The sequence below is a fragment of the Zingiber officinale genome, chromosome 1A, assembly GCF_018446385.1.
Source record: "Zingiber officinale cultivar Zhangliang chromosome 1A, Zo_v1.1, whole genome shotgun sequence".
Taxonomy (NCBI): Eukaryota; Viridiplantae; Streptophyta; class Magnoliopsida; order Zingiberales; family Zingiberaceae; genus Zingiber; species Zingiber officinale.
Window position 1 is genome coordinate 57,416,770 of NC_055987.1, and position 23,034 is coordinate 57,439,803.

The 23,034-nt window shown below is 40.2% G+C and overlaps 1 protein-coding gene across 4 annotated transcripts; it reads right to left on the reverse strand.

Annotated features, from left to right (window-relative positions):
- Positions 1-15,805: 15,805 nt before the first annotated feature.
- LOC122025147 lies at positions 15,806-22,554 on the reverse strand. 4 transcript variants are annotated; one of them, XM_042583929.1, is made up of 5 exons: positions 22,441-22,554; positions 21,283-21,418; positions 17,054-17,310; positions 16,318-16,772; positions 15,806-16,112 (listed from the first exon to the last, which is right to left on the reverse strand). In XM_042583929.1, the coding sequence occupies exons 3-5, from the start codon at positions 17,104-17,106 to the stop codon at positions 15,874-15,876; spliced, it is 747 nt and encodes a 248-aa protein (XP_042439863.1). In that variant the 5' UTR covers positions 17,107-17,310; positions 21,283-21,418; positions 22,441-22,554; the 3' UTR covers positions 15,806-15,873. The 4 variants fall into 4 exon arrangements, with proteins under 4 accessions (XP_042439863.1, XP_042439849.1, XP_042439857.1 ...); XM_042583915.1 differs by lacking the exon at positions 21,283-21,418 and having other exon boundaries at positions 22,441-22,551; XM_042583923.1 differs by having other exon boundaries at positions 21,283-22,543.
- Positions 22,555-23,034: the final 480 nt, after the last annotated feature.

Here is a 23,034-nt window from a genome sequence, read left to right on the forward strand (position 1 = left end):
CATCCTCTAATCAATCTAAATCTTGAACTCAGTAGACTCACTCGATCAAATGAGCTCAACATCTAATGTTGACTCATTTGGGCATAACCATGCACTTAGTGGTCTCACTCTATCAAGAATACCGATGTCGCTCCCGTCATATGGGAGGGATAGATCCCATCTACATCACTCACATCCCTCTACATAATTCGTTATATACCCAGTAATCGCCTTTATAGTCCACCCGTCACGGGTGACGTTTGTGAAACCAAAGTACATAACTCCTTATATAGGGATCCATGGTGACTTCAGGTCTAAGGACTAATAGTCATACTAATAGCCACATGAGAAAGTATATGACACTCATATAACGATCCATGATACTTTCTCATGGCGGGTCATTCAGTATACATTCTCTAATGCATACTCATGTGTCAGCTTGATATCTCTATATCCATGACTTATGAGATCAAGTCATCGAGCTGACCTACATGCTAGTCTTATTGTATTAACATTGTCCCAGAATGCTAATACTCGACTAGGAATGATTTAGAGTAGTGTTCCCTATATCATCTCACTATCGATTCAACTAATCGATTGATATAGGTATGAACCTTCTACTCAAGGACGCTATTATACTTAGTCTATTTGGCACTAATATAAATAAGTATAATAACCAAACAAATGCCTTTATTAATATACAAGAATATGATATACATGAGTCCATACAATCATCAAATGATTGGCTCTAGGGCTCTAACTAACAGATTCAATCATGGCCGTGGCTCGCTCCTTATAATGAACATCCTCGCCCCCTTTGTAGACTACCAACGCCATCTGAGTGGTGTTTAATTCATCTTTTTTGGCAGAAGCCTCGGCTTTAGCCGAATCAAGAGAGGTGGTCAAAGAGGCTACCTCATCCTCTTTCAGCTGTAAGGCTTTGAGCTTCTCAGTCAATTCCGCTTCATAATTAGCCTTTAGCTCTCCAAGCTTGGAAGTCAATTCTTGATTGAGGTCCGTAACCGATTTAAATTTTGCCTGAAGATTTTCAATTTGTACTTCGAACTGTTCCCTGGCGGCAGCAGAAAATGCAGTGGAAGACAATTCAACAACCTCTTGCTTTAGCTTGTCATTCTCTGATCTCAACCTCTGGTTCTCAGTATATAGGTTGTGCAGTAGTCGAGAGATACCCATATTTTCTAGCCATCGCTGGAAATATAATAAAAAGTCATAAGATAATAGTTGAGAAATAAAAAATAGGCGTTAATAAGCATACCTGATTCTCCTTGTGAGAGAAACGATCAATTGCCTCAGCAATAGAGAGCTCTTCAAAAAGGGGACGAACTTCATCCCAAGAGCTGGCAAAAGATTCCCCTAATAATATAGGAAGAACAGGAATGGCAGAAGAACCGGCCGAGAAGGAAGAAGTAGAAATAGAGGGGGGAGCAAAGACTAAGTAAGAGGAAGGCGAGGAAGGCAAAGACCCCGAAGTTGGTATGGATAAGGGAAAAGTAAAAGAACATCTCGAGGCGCTGACACTAGGAGAAAGGGAGGGAAAGTTGAGAAGGATAGAGCTCCCGCCAGATCGGCTCATCGGAAGGAAGGCTACAGCAAAGCCTTCGAAACCAACTCGTCGGGGAAGAATGAGCCTCCTTTTCGAGGAGGAGCAGTTGGTTGCGTCTCACGGGCCGCTTGCTCAGGAGACTTCAGCTATCAATTTACAGCTACAAGGAGACGTGAGCTCAGAAGAGAGGTAGGAGGAGGATGAGGAGACCACCGAGGACAAGAGAGGTAAGGTCTAGGATTGTAGAATGAATAGGAGAAGTTATCTCAGGAGCTCTTTGGGAACTAGAAGCTAAAATTGGTGGAACAGGGGCATCTGTCGAAGAGGGTTGATTCAACTCAGCAAGAAATTCCTGCTCCTTAGCATGGATCTGTTCCTCCTCTACACGTATTTCTTCATCAAATAGAGCATAAAAACTGGCATCCACTGTATAGAAAAGAAAAACAGTTTAGTTAGTAAAGAAGTGAGAAGAAATGAATTAGATGTTACCTAAGGAACCATGTGGATCATGTTTGATGGGGCTTAAACCAAATAGGTATAGAAGCTCACCAAGTATTCATTTAGGGATCGAGAGTCGGTGACCCAATAATTTCTCACAATAAATAGGGAAAGAGGAAGAAGATGAAACTCTCTAACGTCAGGGAGAGGAGGAAGAAAGATTTCCAAGCATGAGACCAAGGAATAGGCCCCGAAATTTTAAAAGAAAAACGAGATTTCCATGCTTTGAGGAGGAAGGCATATCTCAAAAAGGACCATTTTAGGTCTTGATTGAAATAAGAAGACACCAGGTTCCGAGTACTTGGGATAGGAAAACATGAAGAAATTTTGAGGAGCAGGAGGAATATCCAGGAGATGAAACAACATGTATAATCCGCACAAATAGAGAAATGCATTAGGAGAAAACTATTGCAAAGGAATATCAAAATACCTACTTATCTCAATCAAGAAAGGGGGAATGGGGAAACTAAGCCCAGCTATCAATTGATCCTTGAAAAAGTCAACGCAATTATCAAGAGGATGATGAGGTTGATCATTCGGTGTTGGGAGTATGATTCTATATTCCTTAGGAATTTCATATTGTGAACGAATAGCAGCTCTATCATTCTTTCGGAAGACAGAAGACATATGGACATACCAAGGAGCAATTGCTTCCTCAGCCATTATGAAATCAAAACAAGGGGAAACTACTTACTGGAGACAAAAGGGGATCGTCAAGGAGGAGCAGGAGGTGGAAAGGAGCACAAAAGACTAAAGAACTCTAAAAGAGAGGAAAAAGTGAAGGAGCGAGGAGACGAAGGGTTTAGGGTTTGAAAAGGAGACTAATAACGATAGCTCAGCAGACGCTGAGGATCGCAATAGAAAGGCAAAAGGCCTATGTGACGTGGTGATCAGAAAAGGTATGTGTCAGTCATCATAAAAAAGGAGGGGTATTTATATCAGATGTGACGAATCGGATCGCGATGGGGTTGGTAGTGCCTCGAACATTCTCTCACCCGAAAGAGAGCCAATCACCAGTTCAGAAACCTCGAAAGAAGACGTGATCGACTGGGCATAATAAAAAGGACTGAACTTTTTGACCAAACCCAGGCTATAGACAAAAACATTTTAAGGATAGAAATTTAGGAGAATAATAAATTTTTAAATTATCCTTATAAAACACGACTTAGTGTTTGTCGAAATAAATTTATATTGACGGGGGAAACTGTGGTTATGCTAAATAAGTATGATATTGATTTCAGTCAATAAGACAACATCAGTTGGTATAACATTGGTTATAATATCAAACTTTACTAACAGTTAAGATAACCTTAGCTATGATAAATGACACATAAGATACATGAAGAAATGATGAACACAACACCACATTGTAAATAATAGAAGGATTCAGTAAAAGTCTTTGATTAGATACAAAAATTTGTTTTTACACTTAGAATCTGATCAAATACATAGCATTACATTTCCCCCAGGAACAGCAAACCTCAAATAGATAACAAATATTACAAGCATAAACTCTTAGAGCACTCAGAAAATTTTAGTCCCACTGGATTCAAACTTACCATGGAGTAGAGATGGAAACAGCCCACTTCGTCCGAGCTTGCCAAGGCACATAAGAGGCAATATTTTGCCCTGAACGAAGAAAGCAACAAAAGACAAAAGCTCAAGGGCGATGAGAAGGGGAAACATTGATTCATTCCATAACGGAAAAATAAATGTAGAAATCACTTCCCCTCTTAAGCCGTATGAGCTCAGCAAGTGGAGCAAACAATCTTAGCCCAAGGGTAACATGTGTTGTGCCCTTCACACAACACCCATGGGTCATTTGGTTGCCCCTCTATAAGTCGTAAAAATTTCTCTGAAGTTTCTTGGGTCCTTCAGAGCACCTGCATCTTTGGATAAAAGATCTAGACTGTGAAGCTTCATCTCTTAAGACGATCCCTTGAACCCCTGAAATAGCCGGAACAAAAATCCCAACAAACTCATACATAGATCTCACCTGGTCCAACAAAAATCGCCCCCAAAGGGGAGGATCCGAGACCATAGCCTTAGCAATAAAAGGAGGCAAGGAAGGAAAAGAATTGAGATGGGTTGTGGATGAAGAGAAGGTTATAGCCCTATTTAAAGGAGCAAAAGGCTCACAGGATTGCTATACTTAATTTATTAGGACAGTGATACACAAAATCTGTGAGGTCATTTCAAAATCTGGAGCAGAGTCACGGGTAGGAAAAGACAGGACCATATTTATGTCTAGTCAGTCGTCTACACCTCCTTCGACTAGACTTGAAGGGAAGACTAGTGATATGGGTTAGGTTTTGTGGGTCTCCCGATGAGGAAAGAAAAGGAAGAAAGTGTAACGCCCGAAAATTCTCAAACTTGCATTAGAATTATTTTATGATTTTTCTGGAATTTTTAGATATTTTTCCGGAATTTTCCCGAGTAGCGGAAGTAGCAAAAGTAATTAGATAAGAAAAATGGTTTAAGCGGGAATCGAACCCGGGACCTCTCGGGTCCGCTAAACCTTTAGTTAGCCTTAGTAACCGGTGAACCCAGCAGGGCCGTGCTGAAAGAAAGAGGAACCAATTATATTTATATTAGAGTGGGGTTCAATAATCCACTTAATATAAATTAAGAACTTAAGTTGGGTTTGGTTTAATTTGGTTCGGCAGCCCTCTCCTCACAAAACCTCACGCCACTTTCTTTCTCCAAAACCTCACGTCGAACACCCCTCTCCTCCCTCTTCTCTCGGCGCCAACACCCAAGCAAGCCTAGGGTTTCATCCCTAGGGCCATAGGAGTGCTTTCCGGTGACATCTCGGGCACAAGGAGGTTCCCCTCCGCGAGTAGAGCACGTGGACGCGAACGAGTCGTCGAGAAGTCGTCTCCATCGGAATCTCCAGCGATTAGATTTGTAAGAAATCTAGCATACAAGGTAAGAAACCCCTCACCTGCAGTATAATAGCTTCCGTTTGAGTTTTTATGCTTTAGTTAGGATGTATGCGGATTTTTATCGATATCTAGGGTGTATTTAACTCTCTTCGCAGATTAGGGATTTAGATGAGCACCTCTAAATGGGTCGGGCACGTCTTCCCTCTTCAGATAGGAGGTTAGACGTCGTCGGGTGCCTAGAGGTGGTCTCCCTAATAGAGAGAAGAGTTAGAGCATCCTAGGGGCTCGATTAAATGTCTAGCTCAGTAATAGACAGTTTAAATAACTTATTAAATGCACTAGAAGCATTTAAAACAGCAAATTAGTTTATTTCAACTTATGTAGGACTACAGTCCAATGGGTGGGCTCCCACAGTCGCCTCTAGGTTCAGACAACCTAGTTCTAGGTTCAGATAACCTAGAATCAGCAAAATAAGTATATAGCATTCAGTATTTTATTTCCAGTGGGCACCGCATCTTGGATTAGATATCCACTGGGCTGGACTCCCATAGTCGTCCCTAGGTTTAGCTAACCTAGTAAACCCTACTAGATTCGGAACTTGCAATCCCGGGTTTTGATAGGGATGCGTGCATAGCAAGTACAGTTGCCAGGGCCCATCAGCAGCATGTTTAGTATTTTCACTTATTATATGTATAGCTTTTCAAATTCACAATCAGTTATGTGAGTTCAGCTTAGTTTCAGTACCAGCTCAGTTAGTTTAGTACAGATCATGATCAGTTTAGTTCAGTTCCATGATTTGTTTTCAGTTTCAATTTTCATGCTCAGCTCTATTTTTGCAAGTATGATAGCTTATGTTCAGTTCTTGATTGCTATGCTTGTATGCTCACATGCCATGCCATGTTTAGCCTAGTCAGTATATTTCAAATAGCATGCTTTAAAAATCATATCTGCATCGTATGCATATTTTTGTGAGGTAGATGGTTTCTTACTAAGCTTTTTAGCTTACAGATTCTACTTTCCTTATACTGCAGATAAAGGTAAAGGGAAAATGGACTAGCAAAGGAAGCTGGAGTTCAATGCAGGGATGGTGTGTGTGGCAGGAACTGGAATAAAACGTCCTCAGGGGTTTTAGCAAGCTTAAATAGTTGGATTCTTAGTATTTTTTCTTTCATGCATTTTCAGACCTTAGAATGTTTAAACCATGGGAGATTTATTAGTTTGTTAGTAATTATGTTAGAATGTTAGTTAATAGTTGTTAGAATGCATTCTAATTGATTTTAGAATTTGTTGTGTGAGGTTTTGGCACGCCAGAGTGCTAAAATCAGAGTTTCAGTGCGAAATCAGAAACTCCGATCGATCCATGGATCGATCGGGGGTCCTCAATCGATCCATGGATCGATTGGGGGCTGATTCCGCGAACAGAAGGCTTCTAGATCGATCAGCCGATTGATCCAGACATTCGTCGCCACGTCGAGTAGGCTCGGATCGATCGGCCGATCGATCCAAGTTATTCTCGCCAATGTAAGGGTTTTGATCGATCATTGGATCGATTGACTTATGTTGATTGATCAACCGATCGATCCAAATATAGTCCCGGCGCACGCACCCGGATCGATCATGGATCGATCGGTGAGCCTGGATCGATCGACCCGGTCGCGCATTATCACCCAATCACAGAGGTCCGATCCCATGGATCGATCCATCAGAGCAATCGATCCAGCTTCGAGATCGATTGGAAGTTCAGTTGACCGAAACTTAGCGGATCGACCTAGTCTATAGGGAATGTAGGATACACCGGTATCCTTTAGATTATACCCTTCAGCACATGTAGAACCAAGAATAGTTATCGGATAGCAACTAAAATTTAAATTAGATCTGCCTTTCAGCTAAGAACATAATCAGAAGCGATCACCGCCTATCCTCCTAGTAGAAGGCGGGTCGTTACAGTAGTGGTATCGAAGATGTTCCATACTTTTACACACATCCAAGATTGAAACTGCGGCTCCAAGTAAGAATACCTCTACCTTATATATGCTTCCCCTCTGCATATTACGGTTCATGTTTATATGCCTACCGCTTGTTAGTATGTGATAGTTTTTAAACATGATATCGGTAGTTATATAACTGTGATTACATTAGTTATGTTATGTTCTCTATGTCTTTAGAAATGGCACGAGGACGCCAGACTAGAAGGCACTAGCCTCGAGCCCAGGAGGCAGTGTCGCGCTGCCTCCGGACCTACAAGACAGTGGCTCGCTGACATACAGTTAGCTAGTCAGCAGCCAAGAAATAGCCATCTTAAAAGCTAATCGTAATAATCCCCCACATCACCCGGAACCAAATTTGACGACTCCGTAGTCTTAGAGGTTCCACCACCACCTCTGACAAGACCGACAAAGCACAGTGCCAGAACCGAGCCAAGAAAGGAAGCTTATCCGATCCAGGCGCGTCAAGCCAGAACTTCTCGCACTAGTGAACCATGGGATGCACAAGCCTGGTTCAAAACACCGGAGAGCACGATGGAGCCGACCGCCGTAACACGAGAAGGTGAAATGTGCCTTCTCTGCCGACCGACGCACGACGTGGGGAAGAATCGAACAGGCAGTGAACCGGATGTCATGGGCCGACTTGAAGGAGTTCTTCGAGGAGTTCTTTCACATTTATGAACCGCCACTCACGACGAGCACTGTGTTTCGTGGCAACCTTCCAGTTGAGGAAGCCGGAAGAAATTCAACAGTTGGCTCGCCTATGCCCGAGCTAGTCAATGCGGAGAAGGAACGAATCGGTTGATGCTCAAGATGCCGAGGCCGAGATAGAAGCAACGGCTGGTGGCATACATAGGCCACAAACCAGAGGAGTTAGGAGCGTTGTCTTGACCACAAAGCATTACCAACAGCAAGAAGTGGCGCAAGTCTCCTCGAGTCCAAAGGCCAAGGAAACTCCCACACTCAAAAAAGAAGGCCACACCTTAATCGAAAGGGAACTCCAACAAGAAGCCAGATCAAGAAGTGAACCAAAAGGAGGACCATCTAGCAAGCGACCCGGTTATCCAAAGTGTGCTACTTGTGGGAAATTCCACCCAGGGTTTGTCGTAAGGGCACACGAGGATGCTTTGAATGTGGACAAGAAGGGCACATGGCCAAGTGCCCGAACAAGACTGGTATTCCTCACCACAGCAGATTCGATGCAGCCAGCCACGCTCGTTATATCGATGCAGCCGCCTAGAAGGTCCACTTATCGGCAGGCGTTAGCCCTCTAGCTATGGCGAATGCGAGGATCTACTCACTCACCGGAGGACGAGCCAATGCCTCGAGCTTGTCACAGTCGATTAGCATTTTAGTATGAGTGCTCTTATTTCTCGATACATCGGGGCAACTCATTCATATATAGCCAGGATGTTCTCCGAAAAATTAGAAATACCCTCGGAGGTATTCAGTGGGCGATTTTTGACGGCACTACCTTCAGGAGAGATCATGGCATCAGAGCAGTGCCGGTCATTATAGTAGGCAGAGAGCTCTTTTGTGATCCGATAGTGCTAGAAATGACCGACTATGACGTTATCTTTGGAATGGACTTTCCGATCAGATACGGTGCTACCATAGAGTGTCGTAAATAGAAAGTCATCTTCCAACCTGAAGCGGCAGTGCAATTTGAATACAATGGGGAACCAAAGAGAAAGGCCAAGAAGTTTCTCTCAGCTATGAAAGCACGTGGCTACTGGATTCGGGATGTACAGGATTCCTAGCGCATAATAGTCAATGCTACCAGACAAGAACCACCACCAGCAGAGGTAGACGAGTCGGATGTGACTACCCAGCCTTCCCTCAAGAGTTACAGCTTAGCACTTACTGAGGAGATTGACTTTGAGATAGAGCTCATTCCAGTACAAATCCTATCTCCAAAGCCTTTATCGCATGGCTCCAAGAGAATCAAGGAACTTCGAGCAACCATGTGGGCCTGACAAGGGTTTCACTCGCCAGAGTTCAGGGGAGCCTTCGTACGTGAAGAAAAGGATGGAAGCATACCTGAAGATAGACTACGATCATACAACCAAGTCACGATCAAGAACAGTATCCCTTCCCGAATCGATGACCTGCTCGACCACCAAAGCAGAAGTGTTCTCTAAGATAGATCTCGATCGTTATCATCAGTGAAGGTTAAAAGGGATATACCCAAGACAAGATTCAGAACCGTATGGACACTACGAGTTCGTAGTCATGCCTTTAGGCGTGACCAATGCTCCAACTACATGGATCATGAACAGAGTATTCGGGAGTATTTAGATAAGTTTGTTATTGTGTTTATCGATGACATTCTTATCTACTCGTGAACTTCAGGAGGAACACCGTGAGCACCTGAAACTAGTATTGCAGACCCTTCAGTAGAACCAGCTATACGCAAAATTCACGAAATGTGAATTTTGGTTAGATCAGTGTCCTTCCTAGGTCACATCATCTCAAAGGATGGTATTATGGTAGATCCCAGCAAGATAGAAGCAGTAAGTAACTGGAAGAGACCTAAGAACGCCAAATACAGGGAGCTTTCCGGGATTAGCGTATACGTAAAGTTTGTAGAGGACTTCTCCAGATAGCCTCCCACCCATGCCTACCGTAAAGAACAGGAAATTTCATGATGGACGGGAGAGAATGAGCTAAAGGAGATTGACCAATGCTCCCATTTTGGCTCTACCAGATGACACAGAGCTTTGACATCTATGATGATGCCTCTAAGTTGGGACTAGGAGCAGTACTGATGCAAAACGGCAAGGTGATCGCCTATGCCTCCAGACAACTCAAGGATTATGAGAAGAATTACCCTACTCATGACCTTGAGCTTGCAGCAGTGTGTCTCTCAAAATTTGGAGACATTACTTATATGGAGCTCACAGAGTATACAGATCATCGAAGTCAAGTACTTCTTCACTCAAAAGGATCCGAATATGCTACAGATGGCTTGAGCTGGTCAAAGACTATGACGTAGACATCCTCTACCATCCAGGAAAGCCACAGGTAGCCGACGGACTTAGCGAAAATCCATGCTACCTTATTATCTCTTACCATGTCACCGCCCCTTCAGTAAGGAGATCGAGATTTCGTCTTGAACTCATTGTTGACAGCCTCACTACGACCTTAGAGTCTACCTTGCTTGGTGATATTCAGTCAGCAGGACCCGAAATTCAGAAAATCAAGCAAGGGCTAAGAATCGAAAGTAGAGAATTCGAGTGTCCGATAGCGGAGTGTTGTATTTTGGTGATGCATCTGTTCCGCATCGAGGAGCTACGGACAGATTTAGATGAGGCTCACAGACTTATGCGATGCATCTTGGTTCCACCAAAATGTATCAAGACCTGAAGAAACGTTTTGGGATGAAGCGAGACATCGCCAGATATGTTAGCATCCGCCTCACTCCGCCGAGGGTCAAGCGTAACATCACGACCGGAGGAGTTCTGCAGCTACTGATTCCGAATGGAAGGGAGGATATCTCTATGGATTTCATAGGGACTACCTAGAACCACGAATGGTTTTGATGCCATCGGTAATAGTCGATAGGTTGACTAAATCAGCACTTTTTAGCTATCAAGATATCCTACTCCATGGAGAAGCTAGCTCGGTTGTATCTCCAGGAGATCGTCAGACTTCATGGAGTCCCACGATTATTTCAGACAGAGACAGTAGATTTACATCACACTTCGGGAGTGTGTACACAAGATTGGGCACGGTTAAAGTTCAGACAAGATTCCATCCGCATGGATGGTCGACTGAGCGAGTAACCGTGTACAAGATATGCCCGAGCGCGTGTGCCCTAGACTTGAAGTTGGTGCAAATATCCGAGCTTAGCGAATTTACAACAATCTATCAGGAGCTAGGGATGGCACCTTATGAGGCTCTCTATGGACGGAGGTGTAGATCTCCAAACTGGTATGAGAGTGGTGAACAAAGAACTAGAGCCAGATGCATCTAGTAGCGTATACCACAAGCTATATAGCGATCCGCCAGAGGATAGAGATGAAACACAAGCAAGAGCTATGCTGATACACTGCAGACCCTTAGAGTTTTCAATTGGGGATTCAGTGTTCCTCGAGTAGCTCCCATGAAGGGAGTAATGCAGCTAAGTCCCAGATATCGGGACCATACCTTATCACTAGAAGAGTGGGCAAGGTAGCATATGAGCTAGAGCTACCTCAGAAATGTCACCGTCCACAATGTATTTCACGTCTCTATCTTGAAGAAGCATATCCGGATGCCACGTGATTGAGCCTCAACGGTACAAGTCCGCGAAAATCTCAATGATGACAATACCCTATTCAGATAATAGACCGAGCGCTTAAGACATTCTTGAACAAGGAAGTACCATAATAAAAGTCATTTGGCAAAGTCACACAACAGAGAGGCAACTTGGGAACATGAGGAAGCATGAGACGTAGTACCGTAATTGTTCTAAGTTCGAGGATGAACTTTTTATAAGGTATGGTAAAGCCTGAAAATTCTCAAATTGCATTAGAATTATTTTATGATTTTTCTGAAATTTTTAGATATTTTTCCGAATTTTTCGAGTAGCGGAAGTAACAAAAGTAATTAGATAAGCAAAATGGTTTAAGCGGGAATCGAACCCGGGACCTCTAGTAACCAGTGAACCCAGCAGGGCCGTGCTGAAAGAAAGAGGAACCAATTATATTTATATTAGAGTGGGGTTCAATAATCCACTTAATATAAATTAAGAACTTAAGTTGGGTTTGGTTTAATTTGGTTCGGCAGCCCTCTCCTCACAAAACCTCACGCCACTTTCTTTCTCCAAAACCTCACGCCGAACACCTCTCTTCTCTTCGCCAACACCCAAGCAAGCCTAGGGTTTCATCCCTAGGGCCATAGGAGTGCCTTCCGGTGACATCTCGGAGGTTCCTCCGCGAGTAGAGCACGTGGACGCGAACGAGTCGTCGAGAAGTCGCTCCGGAATTCCCAGTGATTAGATTTGTAAGAAATCTAGCATACAAGGTAAGAAACCCCTCACCTGCAGTATAATAGCTTCCGTTTGAGTTTTTATGCTTTAGTTAGGATGTATGCGGATTTTATCGATATCTAGGGTGTATTTAACTCTCTTGCAGATTAGGGATTTAGATGAGCACCTCTAGATGGTTGACACGTCTTCCCTCTTCGGATAGGGAGGTTAGACGGCTCGGGTGCCTAGAGGTGGTCTCCTAATAGGGAGAAGAGTTAGAGCATCCTAGGGGCTCGATTAAATGTCTAGCTCAGTAATAGATAGTTTAAATAACTTATTAAATGCACTGAAGCATTTAAAACAACAAATTAATTTATTTCAACTTATGAGGACTACGGTCCAATGGGGGCTCCTCACATGCCTCTAGGTTCAAACAACCTAGTTCTAGGTTCGAGATAACCTAGAATCAGCAAAATAAGTATATAGCTTAGATTTTACTTTAGAAGGGCACCGATCATTAGATATCCATCGTGGACTCCATAGTCGTCCCTAGGTTTAGCTAACCTAGTAAACCCTACTAGATTCTAACTTACAATCCGGGTTTGGATAGGGATGTGCAACAAGTATGAATTGTCTGGGCCCATCGCAGATGTTTAGTATTTTCACTTATTATATGTATAGCTTTTCAAATTCACAATCGCTTATGTGAGTTCATTAGTTTCAAGAGCTCAATTAGTTTAGTACAAATGATCGCTTTAGTTGGTCCATGATTTGTTTTCATTTTCATTTCTTTTCATGCTCAAATATTATGTATGATAGCTTATGTTCAGTTCTTGATTGCTATGCTTGTATGCTCACATGCCATGCCATGTTTAGCCTAGTCAGTATATTTTAAATAGCATGCTTTAAAAATCATATCTGCATCGTATGCATGTTTTTGTGAGGTAGATGGTTTCTTACTAAGCTTTTTAGCTTACAGATTCTACTTTCCTTATACTGCAGATAAAGGTAAAGGGAAAATGGACTAGCAGAGGTAGCTGGAGTTCAATGCAGAGATGGTGTGTGTGGCAGGAATTGGAATAAAACGTCCTCAGGGGTTTTAGCAAGCTTAAATAGTTGGATTCTTAGTATTTCTTCTTTCATGCATTTTCAGACCTTAGAATGTTTAAACCATGGGAGATTTATTAGTTTGTTAGTAATTATGTTAGAATGCTGGTTAATATTTGTTAGAATGCATTCTAATTGATTTTAGAATTTGTTGTGTGAGGTTTTGGCATGCCAGAGTGTTGAAATCCAGGATCGATCGGGGAAACTCGATCGATCCATGGATCGATCGGTCCTCAATCGATCCATGGATCGATTGAGCTGATTCCATTAAGCTTGAATCGATCACCGATTGATCCGGACACATTTTGTCGCGAGCTCTCGATCGATCGGCCATCGATCCAAGCTTCCTCGCGAATAGAAGGGTTTTGATCGATCATTGGATCGATTGACTTATGTTGGATTGATCGCATCGATCCAAATATAGTCCCGCGAGTGAATGCCGATCGATCATCCGGATCGATCGTGAGCCTGGATCGATCACGATCGGTCCGTTATCACCGATCACAAGACGGTCCGGATCCATGGATCGATCCAATAGAGCAATCGATCCGACACGGATCGATTAGGAAGTTCCGTGACCAAGAAACTTAGCAGATCGTTCTAGTCCAAGGAATGTAGGATACACCGTATCCTTTAGATTATACCTCAGACACATGGAACCAAGAATAGTTATCGATAGCAACTAAAATTTAAATTAGATCGCTTTTCCAAGCCATAAAGATAATCAGAATTTACATACCTCTAACTAGTAGTAGAAGGCGGTCGTTAAGAAAGAATCAAAGGAGAAGGCTAATATCGGCGGCATACATACCTTTAGAACAAAGATAGACTAACGATCGGACATACCTTATGGATGAAAATAAGCCAATCGGCGCGACATGCCTTCGTAACAAAGATAGGCTAATATCGGTCGTACCTGTCGAAGGAGGACAGCCAATATCGTAAGCATATCTTCGAACAAAGATAATTGGTCGGGAATACCTTCCAATAAAGATCGATCAGGACATACCTTATGGATGAAAATAAGCCAATATCGGCCGGGACATGCCTTCAGAACAAAGATAGGCTAATATCGATCGGGATATACCTTGCCGAAGGAGGACAGGCCAATATCGGCCGGTACATATCTTCAGAACAAAGATAGGCTAATATTGGTCAGGGAATACTTTCCGAATAAAGGTAGGATAATATCGGCCAGGACGTGCCGTCAAGGTAAAGGTAGGCCAATATAGGTCGAGACATACCTTCCGGATGAAGGTAGAATAATATCGGCCAGGACATGTCTTCAAGATAAAGATAGGTCAACATCGGTCGTGACATACCTTCCGGATGAAGGTAGAATAATATCGGCCAGGACATGTCTTCAAGATAAAGGTAGGTCAACATCGGTCGTGACATACCCTTAGGATAAGGATAGATTAATATCGGTCGGGAATGTTCTTTCAAGTAGATAGCTAACAAAGATCATTCAATCAATGCCTTAGAAACATGTTGAATAAAAGGCAGCTTATTGTTATCTTGTAACATAACAAGGAGGTGTCAAATAAAATAATTCATGACAGGTGTTATATAAAATAATTCATGACAGGTGTTATATATTTTTCGGCGGGAAATATGCTTTCAGGTTATCTTGCAGGTGCTAAACGACAAAGAAGGTACATCTGGGATACAAAAAAGATTCCTTAAAAATTATCTTCTGTAATTACGCACCTGACATCATCTCATAACGAATTCTAACAAACCGGGGTCCACTTCATGATTACGGAGGTTATATGAAGTGGTATAAAAGGTGGAATTCTCTCCGTTGGCTAGGTGAGTTCACAACATCGTGTACTTTCACTACCCTAATTTCCTGGCTACTGTTCATCTTCTTTCTTCTTCCTTCACATCAAGAGAGATCACTAACTTGAGCGTCGGAGGGCCTAGCCAGGGATTCCCACCCCGGTCTTGGGTCACTGACGATAGTGTTGGCTGGTCTCTTGTGTGCAGGGGGCCTTGGAAGCTTGGGAGTCCCACTTTCTCCCCCTCGGACTGGGATTCCCTCCTACTTATCAGATTTCCTTCGGTGATTCTGGTTTTCTCCCGATCCGCTTTGGGTTTCTCGGATCGAGGTTCTATCCGCATTGTTCTTCATCAGCACGGTGGGTTTCTTTCTTCCGGATCTCCGTCGCGGTCAGCTTCTCAAACAGGATCACCGACCAATTGGCTTAGCTTCCCAAAGTTTTCCAACAACTCGACCACCAAGTACTCCAACTCTACTTAGTCTCTTGGGCACTCCTAACTTGGTTGTTTCCTAGCTCCTTGACTCAACCTAATTTTCTAAGCACCCTAACTTAGTTTTATCCCAAGCAGCTCGACTCGTCACTCAACTCCTTGATCACTCCCTGAGCTCTTTAGTATGAGTTATGATTTTTAGGAATTGTGCTCTCTTTGCATAACATATAAGTCACTAATTGAATTTCAATATTTTATTTATAATTTTATGCTTGCCCTGGACTAATAAAATATCAATGAGGATATAGTAGGGAATCACACTCCATGTCATAGGAGGATTTATATCAACGATTTCACTTAATAGGATACAAACTTGGTTGTTATTGTTTGGATTCAAGTACTCAAAGCAAAGTATGGTGGATGACTTGGAACCTTATGAATTTAGGTACTAAAAGCTACCAACAATCTAGATTGGGACCCAAATCTGATACTTTTTGGTTGGACGAGCCAATCAGGCTGGATCCGAATTTAATGACTTTGGGTAAAACCATTGTTATCTCCAATGAATGAATGCCAAACTAAGTAAAGAAGCAATTCATCAACGAAGGAGGGGAAAGTGGTATTCATAGAAAGATAAGTAGACTTTATTTCAATAGATCTTTTGTTGGATGTCTGTGTCATATAATTAATTTACATATCAACCAATTCTTCCCTCAAAAACTCTCTGATTAGGCTCCTTTTTGAATTCCTAACGCTTAATATTCTCAAGCTCTGTCTCAAAATATCAATTTCCGTGTCCTTCCTAATCGCATCCTTCTGCATGACCGCAACGCGAGATCTCAAAGATTCTATTTCTTTCTCGCTCTCCCTCAACTCTTTCTGAAGCTGCTCTACCATTCTTTCTTCACTTCCGCTGCTAAATCTCTCCCCTGCAAAAGCAATACAAAAGCTGATGTTTAAATTAAGATGCATCTTGGCCAACAAGAACAGATTCATTCATTAGAAGTAGGAAAAATCGGATGGCCGAAGTGTCGTATTAATTTCTAGCAAGCCAAGAAGGATTTAGTAGATGAACTTTATTTTATTATTTTTGTAATATTTTGGAATGCTACGGGAGTTGGGTGGTTATCTGACCTTCGCTGGTTCTTTGTATAAGGTCGTCAAGCTCAGTCTTTATAGTGAGGTAGAGCTTCTTCCACCTCTCCACTGCCCCCTCCCGCTGCCTTTGCTCCTCCTTCATGGACTCCACGAGGCACCACCACTCCTCGTCATCTCCTCCCTCACTCTCGCACTTCTTCAAACGCCTCGTCCTTTGCGCGGCTTCCTGCTCTAGAGCCTCCTCCGCGAGACTCCTCCTCTCTCTCACCCATTCCTCCTCCTTGGCAGCGAACTCCGCCGTGCGCCGGCCATAATCCCAGGCCTCTTGCTGCCTGACGCTCTTCGACTTTTCTATCTCTTCTTCGAGTAGCAGAATTGTAGCTCTGAGTTCCTTGTTGGAGGAGACGAAGCACTTGCTAGTTACACCTCCCATGGAGGAGGAGAAGCCTTTGGATTCCCGGGAGGACGAGGGCGAGGACGATGGCGATGAGCTGAGGAAGTATTTATAAATGGAGTCGTGAATAAATGAACACGATAGGGTGCGTGAACCAAGGCACCCCTCCCATTAATGGGACAGTTCCAGATTCAATTAAAGAGTGAGACTAAATCGCAGAACAGAAAGAAAGAATCTTATTATGCGATGTGAATGTATCAAGAAAACTATATATCTCAAGTTAAATTTTGTAGGATTCGTCGTCGATGCACATGCACAGGGCTACCCGGCCCATTGGTGGTCACTGCATAATGTAACTCAATTGTTATAAATTCTTACCTAGAGAAGTTGGAGCATTGATTGAGATGCGTAAATGTGGATGCCAAAGTCATACGGCCAGACAACGAGAGAATTGTGGACTTGAGCTGCTTTGTCTGAGACGGGAGATTGGGAGAAGGAAGATGCCAAAGTGGCTTGCGACTGCTTTCCAAGTAGCGAAAGTAGGGGGACTTTGCTTCCCCGTAACTCGCGACGACATTCCACAGGCTTCACGGAAGCAATAGTTCTCAGCCCGGAGTCGACACACGGACGTAATTCTGACATAGCGAAATAGTATGAATTAAATTTTTACCTGGAAATCATGACAAAGACAAAGCATGGAACCCAAATTGGAAGCCGGATGGTATAACTTAACTGCCAGGGGTTCCCTAAATTATCTGTGTTGAACTAACGAACTTGGGGACTAGTTAGTAGCTCAAAGATTGAGTCGATGCATCACATGAATCAGTGGAGTTTGATATGACGATATAGCTAGATCTTATCCTATTTATATTTTAAAATAGGAACATTTTAAATTTTGAGTTTTAACATTCTTTAATTTCTTCCTTTCAAAGACTAAATTTTGAGAATTAGGTTGAATCCGTTTTGCCCTATAAGATAGGGATGTATTTATAGCAAGGGAACAGACTCATTAATTGGTTTAATTAATTAATCAAGTAATTTTGCTTTTAATTGCCAATGTGTGCCATTTGTATATTTTTTTTTCACCGTATATCTTGAAATAATCGATCCGATCTCATAAAAATTTTCCACTGACTATCGGTCGATACCGGTTACCAACCGATAATACTAGCATTATAAAGGTCATGAACCAATTAATTGGTTAATTACTCAATAATTATAACATATTTTTAACAAGCCACCTAGGTAAGTTTTAAAATTATCAAATCGCATAGGGTAATTTCAAAATTAACAAATCACATACTTATTTTTATTTTTATCTCTATCAGTCGACTGCTTTTTTTATCAGTTGAATCAATTTTGCTCTTTGTCAAAACGTCAAAATTTTAAGCAAAACAGTTGGCTAATTTATTTATTTTTTATCAAAGTCGATTTTAAATAAAATCGGTTAATAGACCAAACGATCTCGAGTTGATATAAAACTAGTTTGTATATGTTCGACTACCTCTCCTGATTATATCCATGTCTTCAAACGTCAATTTGACTCAATATATTACGAGCAGTGATTTCTTGATCATGAACATATTTGAAAAATTAAATTCATGTTCAAAAAAATTATTGGTCTCAATATATTGGGTCAAATTAGTATTTGAGGGTATGGATATAATCAGAAAAAGTTTATGAACACATAAAAACTAGTTTCATATCAATCTGAGGTCATTTTGTCTATTAACCAATTTTGTCTAAAAGTAGCTGATGGACCAAATGACTTCGGATTGACATGAAACTAATTCTTATGTATTAATCCACTTCTCCTGATTATATCCATAACATCTAGTGTTAATTTTACCTAATATATTGAGACTAATAATTTTTTAAACACAAAAATATTTGAAAATTTTAATTTATGTTCAACAAATCATTGATCTCAATATATTAGTAAAATTGGTATTTGAGGGCATAATATAATCAGAAGAAGTCGACGAATACATAATAACTAGTTTCATGTCAATCTGAGGTCATTTGACCCATCAACCGATTTTGTTCAAAATGGGCTGATAGACCAAATAACTCGGATTGACATGAAACTAGTGCATATGTGTTCTTCTATCACATATGATAGAGTAACGTCGTTCTTTACCAGACTAACCGCTGGAAGAAGTATGGGTCAGATCCATGATCCAAGATTGAACCATGTGAGTGAACCCTTAAATGAAGTAGGGGAGACCCTGAGTAGGTTAGTGACTTGATACTTGAAGGGATGCCCTAAGCAGGTCAAGAATGACCCGATACTCGAGAGAAGGCCCTGAGCAGGTCAATAGTGACCCGATACTTAAAAGGGATCCTGTGGTCCTCTATTTAACAGGGGGATTGTTGGGGTTGCAAAATTACAAACATAGTCCCATATTAAAAGTACATGGAAAAGATCATGAGTTTATAAGAAAAAAGATCTCTATTGGAATGAGGTTTTTTGGATAGAGCTCAAGAGTAAAACCATGAGAACTTAGGTCCATTGTAGAGATATCTAAATTATTTTCAATCCAACAATATCCATGCTCTCAAACATCAATTTAACCTAATATATTAAAGCAATGATTTTTTAAACACGAATTAAAATTTTCAAATATATTCATGATTAAAAAATTATTGCTCTCAATATATTAAGTCAAATTAACACTTGAATGCATGGATATAATCAGGAGAGGTAGATAAGTATATAGGAACTGATTTCATGTCAATCTGAGGTTATTTGACACATCAATCGATTTTGAGCAAAATTAAAATCGATTGATCGGTCAAATGACCTCAGATTGACAAGAAACTAGTTTTTTATATTTGACTACTTCTTCTGATTATATTTATGCCCTCAAATATCAATTTGATCTAATATATTGAAATCAGTAATTTTTTAAACATGAATAGAATTTTTCAAACAGATTCATGTTCAAAAAATCACTGCTCTTAATATATTAGATTAAATTGATGTTTGAGAGCATAGATATAATCAGAAGAACTAGTCAAATACATAAGAGCTAGTTTCATATTAATTCGAGGTCATTTGGTCTATCAACTTATTTTACCTAAAATCAACTTTGATAAAAATAAAAAAAAAATAAAAATAAAAAAAAAAAAACCAAATCAGTGACTGTTTTGCTCAAAATTTCGATGTTTAAAATTTTTTTAAACATATCTATATTCAAAAAATCACTATTCTCAATATATTATGCTAAATTGATATTTTCAGACATAGATATAATTAGGAAAAGTAGATGAATATATAGGAGTCAATTTCATGTCAATCTGAAGTCATTTAGTTCATCAACCGATTTTGGGAAAAATTACTAATGGACCAAATGACCTCGAATAGATATGAAACTAGTTCCTATTCATTTGGTTACCTCTTCTAATTATATTCATGGCCTCAAATATCAATTTAACTCAATATAGTGAGAGTAGTGATTTTTTGAATATAAATGTATTTGAAAAATTTAATTCATGTCCAAAAAAATCATTATTCTCAATATATTTGTAAAATACCAAAAAGGGTGAATAATAATAATAAGAGAATTTTCTGAGATTTTTTAGAAATTTTTCAAGAATTTTTCGAAGCTCGTATGGAGAGTTTACGGGGATGAAAACTGGACTCCAGAAAAACCTGTTTAGGCTACCCATCTAAATGAGAAAAAGTAACACTCAATACTTCCCGAAATTGGCAATATGTTTCATCAAGATGTTACTTCTATCTCCTTCAACGGTGATGTATAAGAAGTATACATTTGTTCAACTATTGGAGGAAAACTAGAACATGCACCATGCATTTCAGGAATGAAATTCTAACACGTTGCATCAATTATCATCATCTAATATGGATTTAATTGTTCATAATAACTCTGATCCCCACTAACTGATACTTGTATATTTCATCTATAATTAATCCTCATCAAATATGAATGGTTCACTATGACATGCCCAATTATAATAATTCATGGTAAAACCAAATTTACAAAAAATGTTCTGAAACTTTTTCACACTTTCTAACATGAACACCTTACCTTATTGCCATCAATATACTCAACATTACAATATGCAAAATTCAAAAATTGATTCAATCTAGTAATAAACTCATTATTTAAATCTCGACGGCTCTGTTTTTAATTTATTACAACATTAATAAAAACTACATTACATAAAAAACTAGATATTACACTAATAGTCCATATGTACTTAGTTCACATACAAATGAAGAAAAAATATAACAAATAAAATCAGTAACATGAGATTTTTCGCTAATGCTATCATTATTAAAATAAAGGGTGTAGGTATACCTAACAAAGGTCAAGAAAGTCGAGTGTCTCTCCAAACACATTAAATATAGACATGCATAAATAGTCGTGTTCAAATGAGACTATATAGACTCTGGGTAAAGATAAATCTCTTTATCTACATGTGCATTTAATCCAAGATCTTGAGCATAAAAACCAAAAAGGAACTGGAATAAAATCCATTTGTTTTGAAGAAACTTGAATGGTGTTTGACTAGAAAAGATCAACCTTCTGTTAGTTATAGTGGCAAGTGAAGTAGGAAAAGATAGTAAACTCAAATTTTACCCGTTTGAATGTTTGTCTCAACCAGACTCAAATTGCATGGGATATTTAATGTTATAATTGATGTGGTTGCGGCAAAGATGGTTTGTTGAGCCTTTAAAAAATTTATCGCGACCGGATTGAGGAGGAATAGCCTGATCTGTAATAGAATTTATCAAATTAATTTCCTTTTTCCGAGTGCTATCCTATCAAATGTAAAGATCTGATCTCAATGAAATAATATATGTGATTTGTAATGTTTAACTATCAAATTGATTAATTTAATTTTATGCTGATCATTTTCATTCTTTATTATTAGCAAAAAAGGAGGAAAAAATGGGAAAAGGTAGAGGTCAAGGAGATACTAGTCAAACTAGTCAACAATAGAAATACTATTTGTATAATTTGTTCAATGCACATTTAAATTTTATGTATGGAATGTCTCTAAGAACACTATGAGAACACTAAATTGGAAACTGATACAAGATTGTTGGTTTTTGTTTATCTGGGAACTATGTTTTGTATGATATCATCTTGCTCATTTTAGTTACATATTAGAGTGAAATGAAACTAGGTTTTGTTTGAATGATATGCCTAAAATCTCAAGAGTTTGTCTTTGTTAGACTACTAGCAGATTGTCATATACAATATAAGCTCTGGCCTTCTTAATCTTATAATTTGCTTCATTGTACTGATTTTCTTCTAAATTAGAAAGCTTTAGACACTTATGGTAGTAGTATTGAATGGAAGGATGCTATTGTCTACAGCAAAGGTCGGCTGTGGTCGGCGGTTGCCAACAAAGGGCGGTTGCATCTTTCCCTGGCCAGCGAAGGTCAGCTACCGGCCATGGCCAGCCAAGGCAATCCGCCGATGGCCAACCAAGGCGACCAATGGGCAGTTGCGGCCAACCAAGGCAACCTGCAGCCAGCAAGCCCTAACAGGTAGCAGCCATGGCTAGCAGACCCCAATAGGCACTGATAGCGGCTAGTAGGTGCCGGTCTCGGCAACAACCCCAGTAAGCGGCAACCACAGTTGGCCCCCAGCAGGTGGCCAGCAGGCACCGACCATAGTTAGCCCCAGAAGAGGGCCAACCGCGGCCACGGTAGCTAGCAAGGAACAGCCAAGGCCAGTCGCATCTGGCCACCGTTGAGGAGAATAAAAGAAATATGATAAGGTGCTTACGTTCTTCGTCGCCGTCTGCTATGCCACCATCATCGTCACCAGGGATGGGTGATCGAAGAGAAGAGATGATGAAAAGAATTAGGGAACGAGATGGGATAAGGCCTTTTAGGTGATGAATATAAATTCGTTGATCACCTAAATTTAGGACGAAATTTAGATTTGTCGTAAAATTCAAAAAAATAAAAAAAAAATTTAAAAATTAAAAAAAAACAAATATTTAAATATTTTATTAAGTTTGTGTTGATGGTAGCACTTATTTTTTCTAATATGCAATGAATCATAAATTCATCTCAGATTTAGTGATTTAGTGATGAATCAATATATTTGTCTCAGATTTGGCAATGAATGAATTCGTTGTCAAATCTATGACGAATCTAGGATTCATCACAGATTGAAAAAAAAAATAAATAATAAAAATAAATGATTCTGAAATCCTAAATATTGATCTAGATATCTTTGAATGATATGAAACAGGTTCCTATGTATTCATCTTATTTTCTTAATTTAATTATATAAATACTTTTATACATCATTTTGACAAGTGTAGTGATTTTTTAATTGGGTACATTTATGTTAAAAAAATTCACTGCTCAA